General features: G+C 42.7%; 1 protein-coding gene and 2 long non-coding RNA genes across 17 annotated transcripts in view; 1 reads left to right on the forward strand and 2 right to left on the reverse strand.

The window, feature by feature from the left end:
- The window catches only part of LOC147758829 (uncharacterized), a 27,163-nt gene extending 26,271 nt beyond the window's left edge, over positions 1–892 (reverse strand). For both annotated transcript variants that reach the window (XR_015318603.1, XR_015318604.1), the window contains exon 1: positions 605–892. This is a non-coding gene — a long non-coding RNA (uncharacterized LOC147758829). The remainder of the gene's footprint in view (positions 1–604) is intronic.
- The window catches only part of Ca-alpha1T (Ca[2+]-channel protein alpha[[1]] subunit T), a 245,041-nt gene that overhangs the window by 201,874 nt on the left and 29,349 nt on the right, over positions 1–13,818 (forward strand). For 11 of the 12 annotated variants that reach the window (XR_015318592.1, XR_015318593.1, XR_015318591.1 and 8 more), the window contains 4 exons: positions 886–2,466; positions 4,532–4,713; positions 4,972–5,273; positions 5,951–6,052. Coding sequence is in view for 8 of the 12 variants with exons in the window: in XM_086976795.1 (XP_086832921.1) it covers positions 886–2,466; positions 4,532–4,713; positions 4,972–5,273; positions 5,951–6,052 (2,167 nt within the window). In the remaining 4 variants the exon portion in view is untranslated. Of the gene's footprint in view, positions 1–885; positions 2,467–4,531; positions 4,714–4,971; positions 5,274–5,950; positions 6,053–10,575; positions 10,697–13,818 lie in introns of all 12 variants that reach the window. The other variant, XM_086976796.1, reaches the window with a different exon arrangement.
- Positions 11,451–13,666, reverse strand: LOC111243210 (uncharacterized). 3 transcript variants are annotated; one of them, XR_015318605.1, is made up of 3 exons: positions 13,487–13,666; positions 12,146–12,456; positions 11,451–11,729 (listed from the first exon to the last, which is right to left on the reverse strand). It is a non-coding gene; the product is annotated as an uncharacterized LOC111243210 (long non-coding RNA). The 3 variants fall into 3 exon arrangements; XR_015318606.1 differs by lacking the exon at positions 13,487–13,666 and adding an exon at positions 13,138–13,372; XR_002670364.2 differs by lacking the exon at positions 13,487–13,666 and adding an exon at positions 12,762–13,372.

Here is a 13,818-nt window from a genome sequence, read left to right on the forward strand (position 1 = left end):
TTGTTGGCACTACCACCCCCCCCCCCCCAAACACACACACACACACCCGTTACACTTACATACAGACTCACATTATTTACATCCCACAGCACTACCTACCGTTAGCAAAACCCCTTGTTCCAGCATTATCGCGCCTGTAAACATATGTGGCAACTAAGTATAGATAAGACATAGATAATATCACTATCCGTGTTTCAATCTTTTTACCTCTATATTTCTGTTCGCTCTTCGGGGCGCGCCTCAAACTCGTTACACCCATTCGTTCGCTCACAGGAAAACCTACACCCTAGCGTAGGCTGATCTGATTGTGCTTCTTTTTTTTTTTTTTTTTTTTTTCTAAAACGATAATAAGCAACTATTACGAATTCTGCTCGTATTTACTAGAAACGTTAGAGTTGATTAGATGAGGTTACGTTAGGCTATATCTGCGTGTATATGTATATCGTATCACCTTCGTCAGTAACACAGTTCACCAATCATGATCTCGTGCAGTCTGTAGACACGTTGTCCTCTATCTGTGTCTATTGTTACCATTTTCACTATTATTCTTTTTATATGTTACCTAATTAACTGACTAATTTTTACGATATTTTTTTTTTCTCACACTGTGTCTCTTCTTTTCTTCAATGTTCTTCTTCACGTCTGACCTCACGGATTTCTTCCCATCGGGTTGTGTTGTTTCGCTGCTGCCGTTGTGCCACCGCCGCTGTGCTCTGCGTCGGTCCGGCTGACTTTCTGGGACACGCACGCTGACCTTTTGGCCGGTCACCCTATCACCGTGATCATCGTGATCTTTTTTTTCGTGTCATTCATTTTTTCCGTGTTTGTCCTTCTTTCGAACTTTTCACTATTACACATTTTCTATGTTCTGTTCAATGCTATCAGCGTCGAGTGTGTCCTGCCAACCCGAAGCACGAACAACCGTATTAGTTTCGAAGAGCACCTGCAGCACAAATATCAATAACACCAATGGCTCGAGTCATGCGGCGACAGTCGTGTCGATCGTTTCGAGCTGTCAACCAGCTAATATTAGTAGTAGGCTACCGTCGGCGGCCACGGCAAGACTGACTCAGGCCATCGCCACTGGCAAGAGCGATCCAGCCGATAAGCGCATCACCCAGACTTCACGTCCGCTAGAAGGAGAGCAAGCCGCCATCACCTCTATCACCAATACCAATACAACGTCACAACCGCTACAAACCAATACCGCTACAACTATAAGTGCAACAACAGCGCCAGCAAATCCTCTATCAATCTCAGTTTCCGTATCTTCATCGCCAACGATTCTACTCCGTTCACCGGCCGCTACTACTACCACTTCTACTACAGGTAGCAATGGTACCAACTCTGCTTTTTCTAGTCTGCAGCAGACGGCTGTTAACAGCACAACAACATCAGCCGCCGCAGCCAGTGTCCATTGCCCCACAACGAGTTATTTCATAGACGATACTGACGGCTATAGTAATTTGACTGTTCCTAGCGTAATGTCAACAGCTACTGGACAGCTACCACAACAGCACCTACCGCCACCGCCTGTATGGTCAACAAAAAACGACATAACACAAATATCAGCTGGTAGCCAACAGCCACAACAGCTGCAGCAGCAGCAGCAGAAGCCGTCCTCTGTAAAAGTAATTACAAACAAAGATGGAAGAGCAGGACTAGTAATTGACAGAAAAGCGCGGCCAGAGACAACGCCAAGTCACCAAGTTGTAGTCGAAAGTAGCGGCGGGTACCTTGTTAATAGCACCGCTATACGCTCGCTTCATCCACAACATAACGTCTCTTTACCTCACCACAATCTACCCTCTACAATCTGTTCTTCTTCAACCTCCGCATTAGTCCCCACTTGTTCCTCTTTTTCTTCTTATTCTTCTCCTTCTTCTGCAACAACAGCAACAAGATCCATTATTATTTGTACCTCACCGGCCCCGCGATTGCCACGGGTCCACCAGTCTCCAGCCATAAGCGGTGACTTCTCTGCCCAGAGAACAACGATAGATTCAATGGACCAGCAACAACGTGGGTCCAGAAACGGACAGCAAAGTCAGTCATTATTCCCTATGGTATCATGCAGTGAACATTCGATTAACGTGAGCAATTTCCCTTACGTATCATCCGATTGTCATTCACTACCAGCATCTGCCCACCGATCAGACGTAGCATTAGAGAGTAAACAGGCTTCTGGGATCGTTGCACTGCACGAAACTAGTCTGAATCCATCGATGACGTATGGAACCGACTCCCAACTAGTCTCAGGTCCCCCGTCCATCGACGATGATACTGCCTTCATCTGTGTAGGACTAGGTGGGGGAGGGCCTGTTCAACCTTTGACCATAGAGCTTGGTTCCAATGTAGGTGCATCGACCGATATCGAACAACCGCAGCTACAACAACAGCTTCACGTCAACAATCGACTAAGCGAAGTGGAACGCAAAAATAACGCGTACAGCGCAGGCGATGATGGTAAGTCACCATCGTGACTCATAAACAAAACGCTATTCGAAGTGCTAGATAATTATATAGTTTTTGTATATTTTATGAAGAAATCAGCTTCAAGTCGACAGGTAAGAAATGTATAGTTATTAACTGTTACACATTTTCAACGGTGTTCATGAAAGCGGATGTCTTGAAAAAGACAAGCTTAGACATCAGGTAAGTTAGGCTAAGCTGAAAGCATTATTTCGGAACTCGGCCGCAGCCCTCAAGGCCGCGGCCTTCACGGTTGGGCTAACTACGCTCACCTTATGCCTCCACCTAACCTTACGATTTTTTTTATACAACTTCCCTGTAATTGTACATAGTTCTATTTCCCTGTGCAATGATTATTGTGGACTATTCGCATACGGTACATTAGCAATACTTTTATGTAAAATTTGGAAAAATATAAAAAGGCAGATCCAAATTAAATATTTTTAGAAATATGGTATTTTCTTTGACTGATATATTTTGCATGTGTCCATAAATACAACGCGGAACGGGAAGTTCTTTGCGTCGATACGTCGGTGCGATACATATATAGAAAACATTTGCCCACCATTTTACTCCCTGTAGACCAATCGTTAATTACCCAAAATATCTTTCTTTGCCTCCCTATCCTGTTCAAGTCCAACTCGCCTAATTGCAACCTCCAAAAAAATATGTTCCCCGTAGCAATATGTCCAAGAACTTTTCCTCGGTTTTTCCGAAAGCCCTAAAAATTTTCTAAGCCAATTTCCATCCAGAAAAGCAATAGAAAAACACGCTGCCAGTTATTCAAAATGAGCTACCAATATGTAATTCTAGCCAGTCCTTTTTCTCCTGTTAAAGTCAAATCGCTTGTCCTAAACAGAGCCTTTGTCGCGCAAAAACAGAAGGCAAAGCAAGGATTCATCGCAAAGAGCATACAAAGCATATACGTAAGCTATACGTGTCAAATCAGTAAGGAAAATTGAAGTGATATTCAGGAACGGTCGGCTTTGGTGTAACATGAGGACGGGCATTTTGAGCAAGGCTAGCAGGCCTATCGGCTAACCTCTCACTGGATCTTCAGTGCCAATTTACATTCATCCGAATAAATGATTTCCATCTGTTAAAGCAAAAGAACGCCCCTTTGCTCTTGTAGTTCCCGTAGCTACCCTCCAGCAACTTCAGTAGACCTACCCGGCAGTCCTCAACGGCCAGCGCAAAAAAAGGCGCTAATGATGGTACCAGCGCCACCGACATATTGCTTCACGGCGGACTCGGGCAAAACACGATGGACATGCATGATCTTTTGAGCTAAACAGCTGCCGTGTTCTAGTTCACTTCATTGCGTTACTCGGTGGGACGGCAGCCCTTGAACTGCGAATCCTCGAAGTGTGTCATCGTTAAATATGTGGCTTCACAGAGCAAGTCTTTCTTCCCAATTTGACGTCTCGTATTGGCTGGAAACATATCCACTACCAGCATTAAATCAGACTCAACTCTTCGACGGTTAAACCTACAGGGAGCTCTCTCTGCGCAGAGCAATACAGAGAAGAGATATTATCTCTATGCAACTTTAGCCAGTTAAATAAACGGCCATAAGTTGGGAAGAGAGTTACTTGAGTATAGAAAAGTGGTCGACTTCTTTGATCTTGCAGGAAACGAGCTCAAAGTTTTTAATTAGGAACTTCTCAAGTGTAGGAGTTAAAGCTTCCAAATGATCTGATCCTTATTTGTCTACTGAGTGAGTCGATGCAACTGTTGTATGGCAACGAATATATTGTTAAATAGAAAATTGACTATTCAAGATCAGGGTACAAATAATAGACAAATAATTTATAACCACACTGAAACCTAGTTATTAAGGAAACTAGAAGAACGTTAGGCCTTAAAGGTATAAGCCCCCACAGAATGAGGGTATACTGCCAAATGCTACATCAGCTAGACAATATAACAGGCACCGCATTTTAGATATGCAGTTATAGTATAGCCACCAGTTACTTTTATATTTTGGTTAACATACCCGTTAAGTGGCGAAAAGTAACGATAACACGACCAGTTATTTTACTTTCATGATCACGAACAGAAACTCTGGATTCGTGTTCGACGTGCTCCTCGTGCTCGTCCGACTGTGACTGCTCCGACGAAGACTGCGATGGCAGACGCGGCCAGCGGAAGCACGCCAAAAAGGAACCTAGCAAATTCATCCGTGCTTCTCTCGATCTCAGAGCCAAACTCAAGATTCTCGTTGACCATCCTAGATTTCAGGTAAATCCTTTATCTAATAGATAAAATAAGCAACTAGTAAGAAACCGTTATTCTGGATATATGTACTTTGGCTGTCGTGGCCTTAGAAGACCTTTTTCCTTAAATATGTAAACTCTAAGAAGATGTATGATGACATACCAAGTTCGAAACGTAGGTTCAAGTTCCGCAACAATTATTTTAGTCAGCGATTGACAAGCGAGGTGCTGCTATTGGTTTAAAGCAGGGAATAAGCTTCTTGACATTATGCCAAAATTTCAGCGTGGTATTCTCGCAGCGATCCTGGTGAATACTCTCTCAATGGGAATTGAGTACCACCAGCAGCCACAGGAGCTTACCTTGGCCGTAGAATTATCAAACATCTTGTTTACATTTGTCTTCGGCCTTGAGATGCTCCTCAAGATACTCGCGGAGGGTTTCGGCAAATACATCCAGTCGGGTTTCAACCTGTTCGACGGCATAATCGTCGTACTGTCGACAGCCGAACTGCTCAACCAGTCCGAAGGATCAGGACTCTCCGTGTTAAGGACGTTTCGACTTCTCAGGATACTGAAGCTAGTCAGGTTTGTAAAGGCAACCACAGTAAGCTATTGTTCATAGATTACTATCGCACAATGCAGGTCTCTCATATCGCTTCTTGGGGAAGCTATTGCTTAGAAACGGATTTCAGTTGATGTACACTTTTATCAGAGAAATGAATCATGTGATTTGGTGGTGCTGACGCAATATATTATATATATTTCGCAAGACGGACACATCCTATAAATAGCACTCTGGGCGTTCTAGCTAAGGTAGACTGTGGCTAAAAAAACGAATGTTTCCAGTGTTACATTCCATACTAGCGTTAAGCATCGTTTTAGATGGTTGTTTCCCAGTACGAAACGAGGTATGTCTACGTTCAACTTCCCATCTGGACTACTTCACGTGCCCTTAAGTTTGATAAACAGAAGTGACCACTGTGCAGATTGCACCTACAGGGGCCATACCTGCGCTGGTCAAAACGGCGTTCTAAAGAAACAAACAAAGAAAAGCTATTTTAAGAGTCTCATCAAGATGCATTACGGAAGGTGGGGCTACTTCTAATTAAAACACTACGATAGTTCCAAGTTAATTTTCTAAATAGCCTCAACGTAGAATTCTCAAAAAAATACGGTGATTTACTAATAGCCATTTGTATGTTTGTGGTAATGTCATAGTTCCATATATGGTGGATGACATCTATTATACCATTATGTTCCAGATTTATGCCAGCATTGCGACGTCAGTTGTTCATTATGCTGAGAACTATGGATAATGTGGCCGTCTTCTTTGCGCTACTAATGCTGTTCATATTCATATTCAGGTCGGTATAGCGATAACACACATCTAGACCATTGACTCTTCAAGATCTATCCACTGCTATACTGCGGGGCTCGGTACTTCATTTTTGTACCTTGCGTACGTTTATTGTAGGGTCTAACCTTATCTATTTCTCGACGAATCGAAACTCAGGATTTAAAAATGACGCATTTATATTCGAAGCTGTGTTACCATCGATTCGCTCAATAGCGACAGAAATATCAAATGTTAAGAAATGGCCATGCCTGAGCTATATTTCCAGTGAGAAAAAAACTGAAGGGTGCAATTAGTTTGAGTTTCTTGCAAGCAAAAGCATGTCTGGACATCTCGCCAAGTGATGGAAAACGCTTAAGACATCATTACATTCGATTTAGCATGAATTCTCACTATTTACATCAATATAAAAGACCCGCAAAAACAATGCGATGGTAACTGGAAAACGGAAGGGAAGCCTAAGGCGTCAAACGAAAAGACGAAGGGGTAAACAGTTTAAAAGACTGTAGAAGAACTAAGGAAAGGAAAAAACTAGAGGCTGCAACAGGTATCAGTCTTTTCAAAAAACACTTGTAGGGAAAAAGCAAACGCTTTTTCGCTTATCCAGCGAGTGTTCCCCATCAGATCCCGCAACTTTTCCTGTCCGCTACCTACCTAGCTTCGTCTGTCTCATTATCATTTCAGGTAAGAACCGCTCATACGATCCGAACGACGTTATTCGTTCCATTCGCTAGTTTTATCTCCTATTAGCGGCGGGCATTCATCCTATCGGATACATGGTCCGGCGTCCTGCAAGGCTTGATACCAGATTCAGGTCGTGCAACGAGCGGTCGGCTGGCCAGTCGTATTGCTCTCGTACTATTCTCTTTTGCACCATATTCGTCTGCTGTACACACCGTACCACCCTAGCCATTACTAATGCCACTACTGCTGGTCTATTTGTTACGCGATAATGTTGGTCATAGTGGTGCAGATTGGTTTTCCGGTTTTGAGTCTACAATTCCTGTATCGGCTCTCTCCCCCTCTCTCTCTCTCTCTCTCTCTCTCTCTCCTCTGTCGATCTATCTATCTGTCTATCTCTCTCTTTAGCTCTCTGTCTGTATCTTGGCCATATTGTTCATCTCTATTTCTTCCTCTATATCTTTAGCTTCTCCTTCTCTCCGATCACTATATTACCTAAGCATTTTATTAGTCGATCAATGATGGATCGCGGTGATAGGCAAAACAATTCGCATCGATTATGTATAATAATATTAATAAAAATATGAACAAATCAACAAGACGTGGCAAACGAAACAAGTTACTGTTCTGTTAAAGTTAGAAGGAATCCTACTAAGTTAACGATTGCGCATGTCAGTAGAGAGAATCGCTCCTCTTGTAAGGGAGACCCACAAGAGCAACGCTGCTTAGCTAGTACTACCACTGCTTTCCTGTTGTCGAGACAGTTAATCTTAGAGGAAGGTGGGCAGCGGGATTTACCGTTAGGTCCAGTGCTGAACAGAACTGTATTTTCCATCGCAGCGAGACGCCAACCGCCTTAAAGTTGCGGGTGTTCCATTTATCACAGTGCCATAGTCTACAACTATTACTGCTACTGGCGTACATTGCTACTTTGTCATTTTGGTGTTTATGTTCTTGTTGCTTTTGATTGGTTCAGTCGAATCTCTATTAGTGTTTTTGATTGTTGTTATCATTTATTTTTCATATATCTCATGATTTGGTTGCTATTTCAGATTACTGACGTACGTAATTACTGTTTACTTGACTGAATGATGGTTGATTCGTTTATTCTGTTTCTTCTGTTTCTTGATGACGTTGACATGGATCGTTGAGGATGAAGTTGATTGGTTGATGATATTGATGGTGGTTGATGATAATGAATTGTTGATGGTCGATGAATTGATTTTTAGACTGGCCTTCTCTGTTAGCGGTACGAGTTTTCCCAACTTTTGATCGGACTCGTTGTAGCGTGTCAATAGCAATTTCCCACAAAGTAATTAGCGTGGCAGCATGCTTGAAAGTGCCTGTTTTGGCTACCTATTACATTGATACTGTTGACTTTGTTGTAGCTAAGAAGAAAAGACCGTTTTAAAGACATTTTTGCAACAACGACGGGAACAAGCATTGGTCTACCGACAAAAAGAAAGAAAGGAAAAACGAGGAAAAACGCAACGAAAATTCGAGAGAGCGTGTCGATTTGTCGCAGCAGGCAGTCCGTCATTCGGACAATACCGTGGCCTCTATTTTCGCTATATCCATAGCACTATCAGCCCTATCGCTGTCACACCGCCGTCCCGCAGATAGCTTCAGCATAGGGAATAGCTTAGCTTTGAGCGACATCCGTTCATCATGCAGTATAACTTGATTTGCCTGGCTAAGTGATATTCTCTGAACTCGCTTTTATCTCTATGGTGTGATCTGATATGACCATATTGTACAGCATTGTTACAATCCATTAGTTAGAACATAATCAACTCCACTGCATATCTATACATATGTATATATTTATAGATATCTCTTTATAATCGCAGTGTACATTGCCGTACCGCTTATTTAAGTAATAACTGAATCCAACGGAATCGTAAGTTTTTAGTTCAGAGAGGGAGGATCATAGAGGCGCTAGTTCAATTTCTGGGCGAGCTATTTTCGTCGCTTCCCATCTTCTTTAAGTTCGTAGTAATCAGATGCAACCAATACACCTTGTATACTCGGTAAAACTGTCTTTTTTGTAGTATAAGATAGTAAGATAATTATTGTGCGTTGTAATGACCGTGTTCCATTGCTCTTTGTTTCAATCCGTTGATCCTGCCCGTCTGATTTTAATCACGCTGGTTGGAAGCCCCACAGTCAGGCCGTGTGAACAAGCTGTTATATTTGTTGAGTGAGTAAAGTGCTTCACTCCCAGTTGATCCTATCGGCTTCGCTCAGCTTTTGCACGCCTGTGCGTTAGAGGCCTGCAACACCCAGCGGACAGCGCATACCCTCCTTGTGTCGTTTCGAACGCCCAGACCGGAGTTTTCATTACTCAGCGGCCTGCTGGTCAATCGCGCTTCATTCAACTACCTCATAACTCCTCCTTCTCACTCGTCAGCTGTCACTGCTGCTTCGTACATTTTCTCTTCCAAATATAATCATGACAATGTTTGACGATGAGGATGACTGGTATCCTATATTGTACATTTATTGAAGAGTACAGAACGGATTATTCTAGCTAGCCACATCGACAATGCCGTAACTCATTGTTGTTGATTGTGGTGACGTAAAGTCAGATGGCCAATTTTGATGGTTGGATAATAAAACTGGATGACATCCTGATAACGATCATTGACTGAGAGTTGCTTCTGACCAGCGGTCTCTGTTGACTGCCAGTAGTTTTATAATTCCGTTCAGCTTCCCCCCAACTGACGTGACTGGTTGATGACTGGCGTACGCTCATCCATATACACCTATCTATCTACCTATATATATATATATACGTCTGCCTGAACGCCTCAACCTTCCGGCTTCGCTTGGCCTATTCACTGTCGTCTCTCACCGTTTATATATCTATTCGTTCGTGCCTACCAAACCATCTCGTTATGTACATATCTTTTTCCACCTGCCTATCTTTCTCTCTCCCTCTCTCTCTCTCTTTTTCTGTCTGACCAGCCGCAACGCCAACTTCACCAATCAAAAAGCCCAAAATCCGAACAATCCAAACATACACTGCTCCGACTTTGTCATTCCGATTTCCAACCGTCCGAACCAACATCCCCAACCAAAAACCAAGTTTTCGATCAGCTTCTTCTGCCCCCGCAGGACCTCGGAACTGCAGATATGATACCGGACTTACCCTCGAGATATGGGCTGCTGCTGCTATTGGTGACGATGATAAATTAGCGAAAAGAATCCAAACGCCGTTACTGTTCGAAATACCGGTTATAGCCTGCAAACACAAAGTCCACTTACATAAAATTAAAAACAGTTCACGCGCGCTTGTCAGCCCAATGAAGTAGATTCAATAGCCGCACGCGGGTGGGTAAATCGTTGGACCATTATATTCTGCTGGCCTTCGCCTGGTTGTCTCGTAGAAGCCTCCGGATAAGTCTACCTATCGATTACACAACCTAAACCCTCAACATACTTACATCAATTAGGACATACGCAACCTGCTTTGCGTGTTCTTCTCTCTGTAAACTGACTTTTGTTTCTAATCAAAACGAAGACTTAAAGGAACACCAGAACAGGTACATCGTTAAATTTTAAATACAGCTAAGCTGAACGAAAGCCAGGATACCAGCTCATCACTAGAAACGGCAGATACTCGATAGTGATTTTTCCCTGTGTTTTTTCCACTCGTTCGCTCCTCTGGTTCCGTAATGTTCCCACTCTACAATGTGACGACTGGTGACTACTAGTGACTACGGCTAACATTAGCACTATACACCTAGCTTTGTTATTATGACTGTGTCGTCCTAATAATCTGATGTATGTTTTATATTTCTTCTACATGGCGGCTCCTTGACCGCGCCCTCGTCCCGCTTAAACGTGCAGCATCCTGGGAATGAATTTGTTCGGTGGAAAATTCTGTACCGTGGACACACCAACGGGGCAGCGCGTCTGTGATAGGAAAAACTTTGATACGTTACTCTGGGCGTTAGTCACCGTGTTTCAGGTACGCAGCCTCCCACATCGCCGCCTACCGCCTTACATTTGATCTCTTACGAAAAATGCTCTCCCAGTCATTCAAGTTCGTGAGTCACTTCGTATCTATACATCTTCATTAATAACAAACAAGCAACAGAAGAATGACAAAGTAAAGACCAAGCCGACAAAGAACATTCTACTCTATTCCTATTATTAATTGGAATTGGTTTCCTTTTTACTTGCTAACGATAAGCTAACCATTACAAATATTTACGCCTGCGTCAACTGAAGCATCCCTATCTATCTCATCCAAGCGTTCTACAAATACCTCATCCACTCTCACGGCCATCTTTACACTCTCTCATATCTAATCCACGAACACGGCCCGGCTCATGGCTATCACCGAGGAAGTAGACCGCAGTTACGCGGCCTTAAATCTCAATAGATATATTTGTCTGATCGCTCTAAATGCCGTCAATCACGGAGGATCATAGCAGAACCTGCTGCTATTCTGGATGCATCATTTAGTAACTTTGTAACAAGAAATTGTTATAGCTTACCCGAAAATATACAGCATGCAATGTATGTACGTGCAACGTACAAAAGCACTAAGTTGAACATTAAGGAATAGCTATTGAAAAATGTTAAATAGAATAAAAAAATATAAAATTAAAAACGCAAGTTAAAAACTAAAGCAAAAATATATTCATTACATTAAGGCAAACATATAATTTTATAGTTACAAAAAAATGAAGTGAATACAAGTATTATTTTTCGTTTGTGTATTTTATTGAGGCACTTCTACGTTTTAATGAAAACGTGAAGTCGCCATATTGACATTAGGTTTGGCAGTAACCCTGTCCTACGTGGTTGACGGCCAGTCAAACGATCTCATTAGTCGGCAACTTTTACCGGAAATGAGATGCCCTCACAAATGACAGACATTATGTCAGGTTCCTGGTTCTCGCATGCCCATTTCGGATCTGCTCTTCCTTTTCAACAGCCCTGTTTTCCTCCTTCTAGACATCGTTGTGTTCAGAACTGGACGCAGCGATAACGAACTAAGTAAATCAGTAAAAATACTATTAATTAATGGCTCACAACAGGACACCGTATATGTATTATAGTCAAAACGCCGCAGTTTTTACGGCTTCTTTTCGATAAGACGTTCCATAATTGAACTTACGTAGATGCCGAACGAATTATCAATTGAAAGAAACGCTTACATGGCACTAACCGTCACTAACTCAACATGAAACTTTCGCAAACCCCAATTCCGCCGTCAAGCGCCCCTTTTTTTCCACAAACGATTTTTTCCACAAACCTATGCCACGCTCGCACAGCAGTGGCCCATTTTCAGGACGACGAAACATAACATATGACAAAGAATTCAAACAGATGAAGAATATAAGACCCCCATCTAATGATCTATGACGCCTTCCATACATGCACAACCGTGGTCGTTAGGCGTTCTTACCCCATTGGTATATATTATTTGCTAATCCACCTGGCGTCGATGCACGAGGAGCTTAAAGCAACTTCACATGAGAAGACAGCTACAATCCGCAACAGTGGGGGGTTACCATTCATTTTAATGACGATGGTAGAGACGTGATTATTCAGCTGAGGCTGATCTCTGCTATGCTCAACAGAGTCAATCGAGGCAGTGTCGATATCTTCGTTTTGGTGTGTCGAGAATAAACGACGACCAACAAAGCCATGGCAGTCCGAAGTTCAACCTTTCAGGTCCGATGCAGTTACCAGGTCGTCTTATTGTTGCCACTGTTCCTATAATAGAGATCAGCAATGTGGTATGTTATCAGAGCGTTAGATCAGCTGCTTAGTCATAAACCACCATTGAGCAGCTACTAGTACAACCAGAGGTTATATAGCAACTCGTCTTCGTATAAACTACCTCAACCGTCTGTACTCTGTTCTTTCTCTATCATTTACCATCGATCTCTTACTCTGTGTCTTCCGCCCGAAACCATGATAATCGATCTTAACATTTCGTGTACCCAACCATCATTCGCCCCATCTGCGCACCCACTTTGCGCAGCGCCATGCAATGGTCGCTGCAGTTTGATACTTACAGAAAGTAGGTAACGACTATGTGCTGGTTGTGATAATGAGAGTGGGTCACTGTGCGGAGCTGACTGTATATTTAGTACATCGATTGATCAACTGACTCATAGACCTTTGCCATCGGGTCACACGCGCGACAGGTGGGGACGAGAACAGTAGGTGGCAAAGCAACGGAATATGTTGAATAGGACAAAAAGAATCAGCACTTGGCCGAACATATTGAACGTACACCGAGGCTGTGGCCACTGAAGCCGTTCATCTCTGGACGTTCACACCGTACAAAGAAGCTTAGCGAAGTACTATTATGAGAGTAAAATTAACCCTAGAGCTGAACGGCCAGTGGCCAGCTAGTGTAGCACTAAAATAGATCAGTCACGCACTAACCGGGATTGAGCAACTGAATCACTCCGCCGTCTGATCATTAGATGATCCATAACATCCACGAACTCTCAATCGATAGCTTTAGGTGCCTGATCAAACGAGTAGTTAGTCCATTGGTAACGCACATCTACACGGTAACATGTTGCCTGCTGGAGAAATCCCCATAGAAAACGTCTAACATATCCGGCCCCCTTTTTCTCCCTTTATTTTTTTCACTAATTGCTATCATTACTATACAGTAAATATCTACCTGCTATTCACTCCAACAAGTACATTTATAGGATGAATTTATATAATATCATATCGAAGGACAGAATTTGTTCTACCGTTTATGGTATGATCATAGACGTACTTTTTTCCTTTCTATATTCATTTCGGCTCTTGTTACATTTTTGCTATCTTCGAATCCACTATGTCCGTTTTAGCACCACTTTTTTTATCGTGATGTGCTAGCCTAATTCTATACATATTTTACTAGAGTTTTTAGAATACTTCTACTCTGTTTCCTTGTTTTCTCTCTCCCGCGTATTACTGGTCGGTGGTTGTGAACGGGCTCAATGGCGGTTCAATGAGAATGCTCAATCAGCTATAATCAGTATCTATAGTGTATTATCAATTGACTGCACTCTCGAATGCTGTTTGTTGATATGGCGATTGTCGTTGTCGTCGTTGCCGATTACATCG

This window comes from Varroa destructor, unplaced genomic scaffold (genome assembly GCF_002443255.2).
Source record: "Varroa destructor unplaced genomic scaffold, Vdes_3.0 BEIS01000001.1, whole genome shotgun sequence".
Lineage (NCBI taxonomy): Eukaryota > Metazoa > Arthropoda > Arachnida > Mesostigmata > Varroidae > Varroa > Varroa destructor.